The 13,250-nt window shown below is 39.2% G+C and overlaps 1 protein-coding gene and 1 long non-coding RNA gene across 10 annotated transcripts in view; one reads left to right on the top strand and one right to left on the bottom strand.

Annotated features, from left to right (window-relative positions):
• TRDN (triadin) overlaps positions 1–13,250 on the bottom strand; it is a 284,763-nt gene that overhangs the window by 147,613 nt on the left and 123,900 nt on the right. For all 9 annotated transcript variants that reach the window (XM_054021587.1, XM_054021581.1, XM_054021584.1 and 6 more), the window contains one exon: positions 1,790–1,867. In XM_054021587.1, coding sequence (XP_053877562.1) covers positions 1,790–1,867 — 78 coding nt within the window. The remainder of the gene's footprint in view (positions 1–1,789; positions 1,868–13,250) is intronic.
• LOC128833606 (uncharacterized) overlaps positions 1–13,250 on the top strand; it is a 33,876-nt gene that overhangs the window by 6,668 nt on the left and 13,958 nt on the right. The window contains exons 2-3 of the long non-coding RNA XR_008444292.1: positions 12,091–12,211; positions 12,629–12,709. This is a non-coding gene — a long non-coding RNA (uncharacterized LOC128833606). The remainder of the gene's footprint in view (positions 1–12,090; positions 12,212–12,628; positions 12,710–13,250) is intronic.

The following is a 13,250-nucleotide window of genomic DNA, read 5'->3' as shown; positions in this document are numbered from 1 at the left end:
AGTCCCTCTGAGCACCAATGAGCTCCTTTCTCAAACATAGATATCATACTGGTGGCAAAATATCAGTTATTTATATCAGACTTTTGTTAGTAGCTCTTCCTTCTTCATTTCCTTCAAAATTCTTGAATGAATACCATTCAGTCCTGGTGACCAGACCCTGAGCCTTAAAAAGAAATTAGTTGTGCAATTCTGTGCATACTATATATCCCCAATTTGTGTTTGCCAAATGGGTGCCTAATTTGCACTCACAGTTACTGTAATTGCATGCATAAATGATCTAATGACACAAGCAAATGACCAGTGAAACACATAAATGATCATTTCCATGTACAATCTCAGTAATTGCTCATAATTTTGAAAATCAGGAACTTAATATTAATTTGATACTAGTTCGTATTGTACAACAGTTATATTTAAAGATTTCCCTTATCACACAACAAATGGCGCAGTCTTTTTCCATTATGTCTTTTTTCCATTATGGTTAATTGGTGGATAACAGCATTTAGTGCTTAACACAGTAGGAACCTCTTTTTGCTGATAAGCAGGGTTCAAATGTTTTGCCTTGAGTAGGCAGGACTGCAATCTATTTATAGACTATAATGTGTCTCACAATAACCACAGATTTATACTCTTGTCAAACAAGGGAACAGTGTATTTATAGAGAAATATTCATCCAACTTCATTTGGGGCAACAAGATAACAAGTCACCTGACTATTTTTGGCCAATTATTTTGACTGCGACTAATCATAAGATTACAAATATCTGTCTAATCAAGTTTAACTCTTTGTTCTAGCCATAAATTCCACAGAAACCATTCCCTAGCTTTCTATTTACTAAATTTAGGTACATTTTAATATGATGTTGTAGTTGTTTTAAGTCATGAGGCTTCAGTCCCATCTATTTTTCTCTTACACTGTGAAATTTCTAGATAGTATAAAAGTAAATCCCCTATGAGAGATTATCAGGAAGTGCCATGGTGTGACTGAATGACTGCACAGTATTTTATGAATGCTGTTATGGTCTTGCTGCCTTGTCCGTTCTCGCATGCTATGTCAGTCAACAGAAGAGAATGACATGGAGTTTACTGGTTTCAGAGGCTTTAGACAATAATTAGAAGAGGAGACAGAGAAATGGTATAGAACCAGAAATGCAAGCTAGAGTAATATTTTCAAAGTGATTGAATATAGTCCTATTTTAATAACAGAATTAGTATTACATCAATTTTACTAACATTATTATTAGGTGAGTAAATTACAAAATGCCATGACAGAACAATTAAAGATGATCTTTTTTAGGGGGGCTGACTGTTTATCTTTTACTTACTTAGCTGATGTCTAAGTCTGTAAATTTAATAAGCATAGAGCAAGATATATTGTTCACAACTACAATGAATTGTATAGTAACATTCCTAAATAGCAATTGCTGAAATAGTAATCCACCATTATCATTTAATAATAATGATGCTCGTGTACATTTCTGTAGCACCTTACCTCCTGAAACACCCCAATGCACTTTAGAAATTTAGTCCTAATCCTGCAATCTGATTCAGGCAGGAAGATCTTGGTGCCCTCCCGTAGACCCATTGAAGTCAATGATCCTCCACACAGGTCCCTGAGTCAGTCCATGCAACTCTGATTACACGCAGTCAGAGTCTTAGGTCCCAATCCTGCAAACACTTAATCCCTGGAGTGATTTTGGTATATAGGCTTGATCCTGCTCCATCAAAGTCAATGGGAAAGGAGAATCAAGACCAGTGAATGAACTGATGAAGAAAAGAATCAAACTTGCCTTCAATAGCTAGTGGTGCAGGCTTCTTCCTTGGATTTTGTTCTGCAAGTAGATGAGGAGGCACTGTTTCCTTTTGTCCTGTGCATGAAGGGGTACAAGTTAAACAGTGTAGAAAATGAATCAAAACATTATTTTATATTATTTAGCATCTGGGTCTTTAATTACCGTGTTTCCCCTCACAACGTGTATTATTCATAACTTGGGGTATAAACTGATATTTTAACAGAGTCACTAGCAGACTAATTTCTCTTCAGAACAGTTCCTATCTAAAATATTGCATTTTACATAAAAACTGTGCATACCCAACAGGCATAATTGAAGGGAAAAGCATATCTTAACAAACACAATCTATTGAAAGAGACATTCTAAGTGTCTGAGGATGATGTCATTCTAGCTGAGTGCAATCCTATATTTTGCAATATTTACAGTTCACTTCTTCATTAGACTAAAAAAACTCAAAAGATTAATACTTTAATGAAAAGGTCACATATTCAGAACCTTGTGCCTATAGTAAAAGCATATTTTCTTATACAAAACAAATGATCCTCAGTTGTTCCCTCATGTTCACTTGTTATGAAAACTGTTTGAAACACTGTTCAAAATATTGTGTATTTTATTCTCAAGGAGTCGCCTTAATTAACCAACATCAGGTGGATCATGCAGTGTAAACATTATCTAGCTTTTGATCCTTACTGCCTACTGAAAAGCCTTCGCTAGCTGGTAGGCATAGGACTAAGAGTAAGTCTACTTTATTGTGTGCAGATAGTGTTCTTTCAAAGCTTTCCTCAAAACTAACTTATTTTCAACAAGCATTAACATCCAAACACAATTTTCCTCCCCTTATTATTACTTATGTTGTATCTTTTGTTTTGCAATGTTTGTTTGCAAAATGCTTTTTACCCCACTGTTGCTTTTTCCAGGTAAGTATTTCTATAACTGTTTTTATTGTACTGGTTTATAATTGTGAAAACCCCTTTGGTTTTGTGTTGTGCAAAATAAATAAATATATTATAATACTTATATGGGCACATCCGCCTTCAACTAGCACACCAGGAGCCATTCATTGATAAGATGCCCAGCCTTATGGAGGTGTAACCTTAGCACTTCCTTTTGGACAGGGTGTCTCAGGGCATTGCTAATGAGCTATAAAGTATGAATCCAGTCCAGCTCAGTAGGGATTAAAAGTTGTTTCTTCTATTGGATACTTGGTGGCCCCTTAGGAAAGATGAGTTGGGTGGGTCTCCATTCCAGCTCCCACATGACAAACTCACAGCCACTCGTTGCACTAATTGATAAATTCAGAAGAGAAGCCAAGAACTGCATAGGACATGGAGACTTTGGGTTTATTTGCACAGTGCATTAATGCATGCCAGCTGAGGGGTAAATTCTAGTGTGCACCAGAGTGTTACGCACTAAAAGTTCCCTAACGCATGTTGATGTAGTACCATTTCAAAGAGTACTACGTCAACGTTCACCAGGGAACTTTTAGTGTATGCTAGCAGTCAGTGCACAATATGCTGGTGCACACTAGAATTTACACCCCTATCTGGTGTGCATTGATGCACCAGGTAGAGACGCCCTGCTGTTCAAGATGAAGTCCCCTCCACTGATCAGGAGTGTAGTGTGTGTGAGAAACTTGCCCTGCTGTTGACCTACAGGTAAACAGTGGGATTTTTGCCCTAGAGTTTTCAAGTCAATGCCTTGCATCAGCACTAAATCCACACTATTCTTTAAAAAGCTGAAGTTTACAATGATATGCAAATTATTTGTAAACATGCAGTTTAGCTCAGGGGTTCCAAAACTGTGGTACATGTAACATTGATGGTACATGAATTTGATCACTTCACATCAATTTTTTAAAAAGGTGGTGTATGAACCAATAAGTTTTGGGAACCTCTAATAGCACATCAAATAGCATAAAATGTTACACACAGAGCTGCCCAAAATTTGGCAGTAATGCCTGAACCATTAAAACAAATGCTGAAATCTCAGGTTTCATCAAGAATGCTGTAATTTTAGCAAAAAAACAACAAGAGGATTATTAAAGCTCATACATAGAATCACTTTAGTTTCATGTCAGTGAATTAAGGAAGGGCAAATTTTAGGAATTCGGATGTTATCAACAGTTTTCCAAACCTCTTGGGTCTAATAATCAGGCTTGAAATCAGCAGGAAGAAAGCTAATAAGATGCCTAGTACATCCTGTTTCCAGCCAGGTCAGAAATACCATGAGAATAGCATCTCTTAGTACAGGATTTCATTGCTTCAATGTCTAGTTCAAGGTGAAAGCTGAAAGTGTAGAGCAGTGTGAAAATTAACAAAGAATAGAGGAGGGAGGAGGAGAATCCAAATTTTTTCTACTTTCAAAAAAGTTTTGGTGCCAGTTTTGGGCTAAAGTTCAAATTAGCATTTTTTTTTATTCTAACTAGTTCACCCATCTCTAAGTGGAAAAAAGACAAATTATACAATTATAACTAACTGCTTTTTGTGAGGGATGATAAAGGGCAGCCACTCAGAATGTTGAGTAGGTTAGTAATTAAGAAGGATAGTTGGTCATTTGGACTGCACTGTGCGCTTTCTGCACTCTAATGGAAAGTACCGCTTGGGAGAGAGTTTTAGCTCCTATGGGTCGATGTACAGGACAGCAGTGGCGGATTTAGAGTTAGTGGGGCCCTGTGCGCAGCTTCATTTTCGCCCTCCTCCCCCTGCTCAGGAACCAGCCAAGAAAAAGAACATTCTCTCTTATCTCCCCCTCTCCCCCTGTTTTTCATTCTTTTTTTCTTTCTTCATTCTCCTCCTATATTATAAGTAATAGGAAGTAAATGAAAATAAAGTGAGGTACCTTGATTGGGGGTTGGGGTGCAGGAGAGGGTGCGAGGGTCAGGCTCTGGGAGGGAGTTTGGTGCTGGGTGTAGGTTCTGGGCTGGGGCAGGGGATTGGGGTGCAGGGGTCGGGCACTAGGAGGGAGTTTGCATGTAGGCTCTGGGCTCTGGTGTGCAGGCTCTGGGAGGAAATTTGGGTGCGGGCTCTGGGCTGGGCAGCGGGTTGGGATGTGGGAGGGAGTGAGGGGTGCAGGCTCTGGGAGGAAGTTTGGGTGTGGGGTCCGGGGTCTGGGCTGGGGCAGGGGGTTGGGAGGGGGGTGGGGGGAGGGGTGCAGGCTCTGGGTGGAAGTTTGGCTGCAGTTCCTGGCCAATGGGAACTGCAGAGTTGGAGCTTAGGGCGGGGACAATGCACAGACACCCACCCAGGGGCCGCAGGGATATGTCGGCCACTTCTGGGAGCAGCACGGAGGGAGGGAGGCAGCACGGGCAGGGAACCTCCTTAGCCAGGCTGTGCTGCTGCTGGCATGTCTCTGCACGTCCCTTGGGGGGAGGGGGCAGCGGGTCTCCGTGTGCTGCCTGGGGCGGGGTAGTGCATGGAGCTGCCTTCCCCCCACCAGGGGCAAGCAGAGATGTGCCAGCAGCCAGCTGCTTTCGGGAGTGGCATGCGGCCACTGGCCAGGGAATTCAGGCAGCCTGCTGGCCTGAGCCCTGCTGCACCGCTGGCCGGGACTGAGGGGCAGGTTGTCAGATGAGATTTGTCCTGCATTTTCGGGAGCCCCCTTTCATTGGGGGCCCCATGCCACCGCACTGTTTGTTTCATGGTAAATCCACCTCTGTGGGACAGTCCTATTACTTCACTCTTCCTTGTTTTACCAAAAGTTCTAATGACTGCACCAATGTTAGTTAGTATAATCCCAATGTTATACCATTTACCACTAATGACTTGTCAAGTTCTTTTTTATAGTTTTACACAAGTTTTAAGCAAATCAATTATTAAAATTGACCACCTGACCTACGTATGAGGATATTTAAAACACCAAAGCTTCAACTCCACAGATCAAAAAGTCTCCCTTAGGCCAGAATGTTTGTTCTGAGCAGGTTTCCATATATCCTGATAAAAAGCTACTTTAATGTTTCCATGTGATATTAAATGTCTATTCACTTTGATGAGAAGGCAAACGACAGTAGCCAAATAAATATTTCATCCATTCTTTTGATGAAATATGTTAAAGAGAAATCTAAGTCAAATTCCTTCTTTTCTCTCACTCGTTTTTTATCCTTTTTTTACAAGTCATAAAACAGAAATTATTTTGCTACTGCATAGAGAACTCAGAAACAGCAATGCAGAATTGGTCATATCCGATTAGACCATCCAGCCTCCTGATTTCAGCAGTGGCTAGAACTGGACAACAATTCATGCTGTAAATGAGGGGAAGGCAGGTTTTGTTTTGTTTTTAACTGACCACTGGAGGTGATCAGATTAGCTCATGAAGTAGCAGAATTTATCAAATCTTTAACAACCATTGCTATTGGTTATACAATTATCTAACCCCCTTTTCAAATGCAGCCACAGCCCTGAATTTGAACTTGTATGGCAGTGAATTTTAAAAGATGATTAGAAGTGTAAGAACATTTTATTTTGTTTTAAATATGTTAACTACTATATTCATTTCAAAGGAGCCCTTTTTATTCTACTAGGGGAGAGGGCAAAATGGAAGGGCTGGCTAATTTATTTTTTGTATTCAGGGCCTGCTTTTCCTAAGAGTCAGACATGCAATCACATGCACAAAAATGTGTGCACATTTGCATGCCCAATTTGCAAATATGCTTATCATGATCGTATCCACAACTGGCTAGTTAGATGGGGAGCTAGCCATTTGTACACAAATATCTGACTTGTACATAAAATCACAGCTATTGAACTTATTTTTCTGCATTTAACTTTTTTAAAAAAATCATTTTGTTAAGGACCAGTTAAAATTGGTGGAAACCAGAGTAGGGTGAAGGGTTCTAACTTTCTGCATGCAGCAGAGTTCCTGTAAACTCACATAAAACTCACCTATCAGAAACATTGTTATTTAGCAAGAACATCAAGACATTAGAATAGCCTTCTCCACTGACTGAAAGGAAGAAATACTGCTGCAAATGTAATTAGAGATATCAAGATGCTAACATGGGTAGATCAGTCAGATTAAGCTGAGTTCTGTATTCTGCACCTCAATCACCCACTTTATCAACGTTTATAAATACTTTTAAGGTCAAAAAAGGATAAAAAAAGATTTCTGGTGATTGGATTTATGACTATTTCTAATTTTAAATAATACAAGACATACTTTAATTATACTAATTTCCTTAATCTAGAGAACAGCTTTCTAGATATGTGAAACATTTCATGTCCAGAGCAATGATGCTGAACTTTAGTAGCAAAATTTGTTTTTTGCCTACCCCTATTCTTGTGTGAAGCCAGTCCCTTTCCATCACAGGGGCCCTAACTGGCACAGAGTGCAGCCTCCAGAAGTACTACCTAATTCAAAATATAATTAACCAAAGAAACCATTCTCCTAAGTACAGGCAACAACGGACAGTATTGCTAGAGAATCCATCACTCCCAAAAGCTGACACTGGTACCAATAATGCCACAAGTAAAGCAGCATTGAAAAACACCTCTCCTACTCCTGCCCTGCCATCTCTCTCTCTCACACTCAGACAAATGCTTGGCTGAACAGATGCAAACTTGCAGTGTGCCCCTACAGGTCACCAAATCAGGGCTTTGGCACAAAATAACTTTAAAAGCCTGGTAAAAAAGTTTTTAAATAAAACTGTGTTTTGCCCACTGGGGACATTTTACATTTAACACCATGGAAACAGGTGATTCAGTTTAACTAACATAAGCATTCACCTCGTACCATCACGCATTGTTGGAGCAAAATTCACAACAAATGTTTGCCGATGGTTGAAATTAGACATGCTATAACACACGTTCTTTGAGAGCAATGAAATCTTTATGGAATCCTGCTGTTCTCACTGGATTTCTAGTTTTGACATGCAAGTTTCTTAAATGTAAAGTCAGCCTCTCTTCATAAGGCTAGTATTTTCTCCTTGAACATTAGAAGTGTCACTGTTCTGAGGAATGGTTTCTCTGTTCAGCACGTGTGCATTGGGAAGAGTGACTGGGGCAATCTGGATCAGCCTTAGGAAAGTACAAGCAAGTAGGAGTCTCTAAAAGTATGTAATTACTTAGAAAATCATATATATCTATAGATTTGGGGGAAGGAGGGGACAGGAGGGAGGGGAGCCAATGAAACAAAATAAGAGGTCCACCAAATAGCCATACTTCTGTTAACAGGCAAGGCTTTAACTGGCACTGAAATTACACTAAAAAGAAAATGCAACAGTTTACATCATGTTTTTAATGAGTGGCCATAATACACCATGAGCTTGATTTTGCACAATGTTGCATGGAATGACAGCACTGTAAAACTGGAGTGATGGGTTAGAGAATGAAGTCCTGTATTTATGGCTGACTCCTCAGAGATGCTGAGCACATATGACCCCCTCTTGCAGCCATTAGGAGTCCAATTTTTCAATACCACTCAGGATCAGGCTCTTAATTAAATAGGTAATTGCCCAACAGCCAGTGAGCCTCTAATGTAGTATGAGGTCAATGTTTCTGGAGGATAAACACTGTCATAGGCTCAGCAATTATCAGCAGTAATATAATTAATACTTTAAATTTCATAATGTTTCATTGGCTATCTACCAAACAGAACTATTATGATGTGTCAAAAGAGTGATTATACGTTCAATATCAAATCTAAATGTTCAATATATTCCACTTTAGTTTAAAATTCTTTAAAACACCACACTCAGCTTTGGGACTCTGGATAGAGTCCAACAGATATCTTTTACTTAAAGCATGCTACCAAGATTTAAAAAAAAATGCTAATATAATAATATAACAGCCTTGGGAGGTCATCCATCTATTAAGCTAAAAACAAAGGGCAGTGGGTTAACAGTGATGGTATGGAAAAGACGTGTGCAGTTTTGGAAATGTGATATGCTGAATGCTTTTTAGGGGAGGGGAAAACCTCAGTGATCATCTCCTTTATAGTCACTTCACAATATGCTGGGAGTAGAAAGGAGTAGCAACACAGCCAGCTTCTAGTTTTGATATTGTACAATTTTTGTTTTCAAATATGTTTTTAATGCAAGCATACTGAATTCTGTTAAACAGAAATACTTCCTTCGAAAACCCCCGCCCACCACCACCACCACCATGCTGAAATCAGTCAACTGGAATCTGAATGGGCATAAGTTTCCACCCTCCCAGAGATCTCACTTGGCCTTTATGTGCACAATAGATGGTCCACGTCAATGCACTATCCTTTCACCTAGCCACAAATACTGATTAAAGTTACAATTGGGAATTAGTTTGGTGGTTTCATCCTACTCTCCAATAGACATTTATCCCACACAGTTTGGCAGACTCTGCAAAGGCAAGGTTCAGGGTATTTAAGCAAGACAGACTTAAGATGCATTGGCAGAGCTTCAGATGAACCTTTCACCAGGCCTGCCTTTAGCTAGTGCCATCAGTCATGACCATAAAAATATCTAATCAGTACAGCATTGTGCAGCTAAATCTCCTTAGGTCAGTATATTCTTAGAGCTATTTTTTTCCTGAGGTTTTTACCACCGAGCTTCCAAAGTGCTTCCTTGGCTCAAATCAAATTTTGTGAAAGCTGTAGGAGGTTTTGCTGTTCAAAAGAGTGTAGAATTCTGAGGAGGGCTTTTGTCAAGATATCTGAGTATCAAATTATACGTCTTTCCTTGACCTTAAAAAAAAATAAGGCCAAACTGCTGAGAGACGTACACATTTTAGCATCGTGTGGGCCCAGTTCCGTCTCCATTACTCAAGCTGAATATGACTGTTCCACAAATAACTCTTTTGTACTGATTTCAACCTAGCTACTTACCAAGTAAGGTATTACTCAGCATGAGTCAGGGTAACAGAACTGGTCCTATATGAGGATTTTGATACAGACATCCGGGAAAAGGTTCTCGGAAATTGACTAACAAGGTCAAGGTATCACATTTAAAGGAAAAGTACACATGTTTCTGTGACAGGTGTTGCATTGGGTTAGCATCTCACTTGTTGAGATATTGTATTGCAATCTTCATTCATAGCACACAAGTTACAATTAATTTGGTTGTCTTATCCCAGTTACCATATCACAAAACCATTGCACAATTTAGCAGGTCTTAGGAGAGAGTCTTACAAATTATGTTTAGCAATGCATTTGCAGTTAGATCTTGGAGAAATGAAAAACATGGAAAATGAAAACTCTGTGCTTGTACAATCACAGTCATTATGATGTGTTGGACCAAGGGGAGGAACACACAAAAACTCCCACAGTGATTGGTAAATGAAAAGTTACCTTTGCCCAGTGCAGGACGTTTGAGGATTTGGCATCATACAATGAGCCATCGTATAAAACACAAGAAATTCAGCATTTTGCACATATGCATACTTTTCATTATATGACATCTAGCACTCACTATCAGCAGTCAAATAAGTAAAGCAGAAATAACAGACAGACTTGAAATACTTGCGAGTAAAAAATAAGCAGAATAGAGGAGGTTTTGCCTTGCTATGATGAGGTACAATATACATCAACTGATGTCATGCAAAATCACCTCCCTAACAATTAATGGGTGGTTTGCATTTGAGTTTGCCTTCCACATATTATTAGTTAATAACATAATTCATTAGTCCAGTCACAACTCAGAAACAGCTTAATGCTAAACAGATGCACCAAATCCAGTATTACCCCAGGAACTCTTAAGCCTTACCTCACCCTGAAGAAAGAGTTTGTCTACAAATTTCTGATGGACAATGACAGCCTGGCACTATCAAAGCCAAGTGATGTACACCAAATTCTGACTGGTACCGCCAAACAATGGAGGAATATTTAGTGGTAATAAGCAACATTTGCTCAAATCACAAGAAGTTAATTTGAATCCATATGATTCTGATTATGTCAAGAATTTCTATTTTTAAAACTGTTCACACAGTTTATACATTTTTGACCAAGTTTAGTTGCCAGAAGCAAGAGAGGATTCAAAAGACAATGGCAATTATGTCACCTAGTCTGTCCATATTTTAAAACTACCCGAGAGACTGAATCTATAATCTGAATAATTTCCTGAAATTAGTATTTCAAAAATGTCAATTTTGAGTTAAATAGCAATGATCTGATTCAGTAAGCATTCTTTTGCTTCTGAAAGAGCTGGGGTTGTAGAATTATTGGAAATCATCAGGTGGCAATGTTACAGACAATCCTACAAGTTCTGTTTAAGTACAGTGTGGGAGTTAGCTTATGGAAAAAATGCTGCGGTGCTAGTTGTGACGCAGTTCTTTTTAGAAGCGATTGCAGAAGTAGAATGTGTTCTCCCTGAATCTTTCAGGCTGGAATAATTTCATACATGCATTGCAGCTGCCTACAGGATATATACCCACCCATAAAAAAGCGAAAGTTGTACTCTGAATGGTAGGGATGGTAAGGAGAAATATAAAGGCACAGAAATAGCTGTTTGAGGATATAAATGGTACTTGATTGCAACAGAGTTTATTGTAATTTCTCCATGTGCTCCTAAACTTCCACAGAAGAGCTCTCCTATTTACAAGGGCCCATCTCTAGGGAGGATGGTTCAGTGGTTAGGGCACAGCATGGGATTCAGGAGATTGGAATTCAGTTCCTTGCTCAGCCAAACACTGACGATGTGACCTTAAGAAACTCAGTTAGCCTCTCTGTGCTTCAGTTTCCCATTGGTTAAATGGGGATAGCAGCACTTTCCTAACTCACAGCCTTGTTGCAAGGATAATGCATTAAAGATTGTGATGAGCTCAAATAATATAAAGAAGGGGGCCATGTAAGTTCCCAAGATGGAAGAAACCATTCTGAATCTTGATTTGCTTTGAACCTCTTTAATTTGGGCATGATTACCCAATAAAGTGGGAAAGTCCTTTAGATGTATTAAAGGACCTTATCTCACCACACACCTGCTACATCCTCTCACCATTTTAACATTTTCCTTTGGCTGAACATGAATTTAAACATACTTCTTGGGTGTGACCATTACTACACTTCATCTAAATAAATGAATACCAGTACTGGAAATATGGCCTCATTCTTTGTCCCTACCCAAAAACATTATGTGGTGTCAAAATATTACAGGAGTAAACTCTGAGGGGCATGGATCATTTTTGCACAGTATAACTGCTGCCTAGCACCACAGTGCATATAAAAATCCCTAGCAACTACATGAATGAATAGCATTTGGAAGGACACGACACAGTTCTGCTATCAAGCATAAGTCAAACAGACAAGCATTGTTTAGGTCTAATGTGATGTGTGGGTGTAAGGAACTTTTGAACTGTGCATGATGCTAACTGTGTGTAGTAATACTGAGTGTTTTACAGGAAGAGGAAGGACACTGAAGTACTGAGGAGGAGGACAGCATTTGGTGAAGAAGATGAAATTAAACTTGACATTTTTTGGATAGGTATCAAGCTCTAGTGACTTTCATTTCAAGAGGCTGATGTAAGTATGTGTGCTAGAGAGTAGCTGGGCATCTCTTAAAATGTGAATGGAAGAGGGAGTGGGCGACAGATAGCAAACAATAATAAAGCCTACAGGACAGATGTAGGAGGAAAAGACCTTTACAACAAAGACAAAGGCGACAGAAGACAAGGCAGTGAAAGAATGTGTTACTTGGGCAGAGTAATTTTTCTAACTCATTTTCTTTGGCTAGCACGTGACCACAGGATAAGAGGGGAGGAATTTCTGTACAAAGAGAAAATGTTTTAAGAAGAACAAAAGATGACATTTGGTTTGGCAAAACCATATGTCAGATTCTTTTTTCAGGATTTCCCCCCTTCAATGAACCCCTTGGGTTAACCCCATGTACTATACCTCTCCCTTTTTTTTTTTTTTTTTTTTTTTTTTTTTTGTGAACAGAGACCATATTCTGTGCTGTTCCTTCTGGGCCTGATCCTACACCACCAAGAAAAATGTAAGCCTTGCCATTGACTTAAACAGGTAAAGAATCAAGCTCTTTATGCAGTAATGAAAATATAGGATGTGCCTGTGTAAACTGAGGCTATGAACAAGGCCAAAGGGAAATTATAAGCAGGTAGCTGTGCAGTCTACATTTTTCATGCTGCCCCACAATAGTCTGGCTTTGGAAGACATGCTATAAAGGTAAATTTGCCTAGATCCTAGCAATCTTCCTCCCTATTCAACTTGAGGGAGACCTTGTGTCATCAGGAAGCTGAACTTCCTTAAGTCAATTTCAGCATGAAGTTGCAAAGTTTATGGATTGGATTTGTCATGACTCACCTATGTTTTTGAGGCAAGATTTGCCTGTATTTTTTTCTCAGTTTCTGGATACATTTCTTCTCTCTGCATTATTCTTCTAGAGAACGATCTAAATTCTGTAATTTTCCATACACTTTTTCCCCCACAAATTCCTAATGACTAATATTCTTCAGAGAATACTGTATGGCTATACATGTATGTAACCCACTGGTGAGTGTGTCTTATGTGCCCCTCTATATTGATCCACAGAGGATCTAAGTTG

Source organism: Malaclemys terrapin, chromosome 3, assembly GCF_027887155.1.
Source record: "Malaclemys terrapin pileata isolate rMalTer1 chromosome 3, rMalTer1.hap1, whole genome shotgun sequence".
NCBI classification, from domain to species: Eukaryota; Metazoa; Chordata; order Testudines; family Emydidae; genus Malaclemys; species Malaclemys terrapin.
This window is presented reverse-complemented; position numbering and strand designations above follow the sequence as displayed.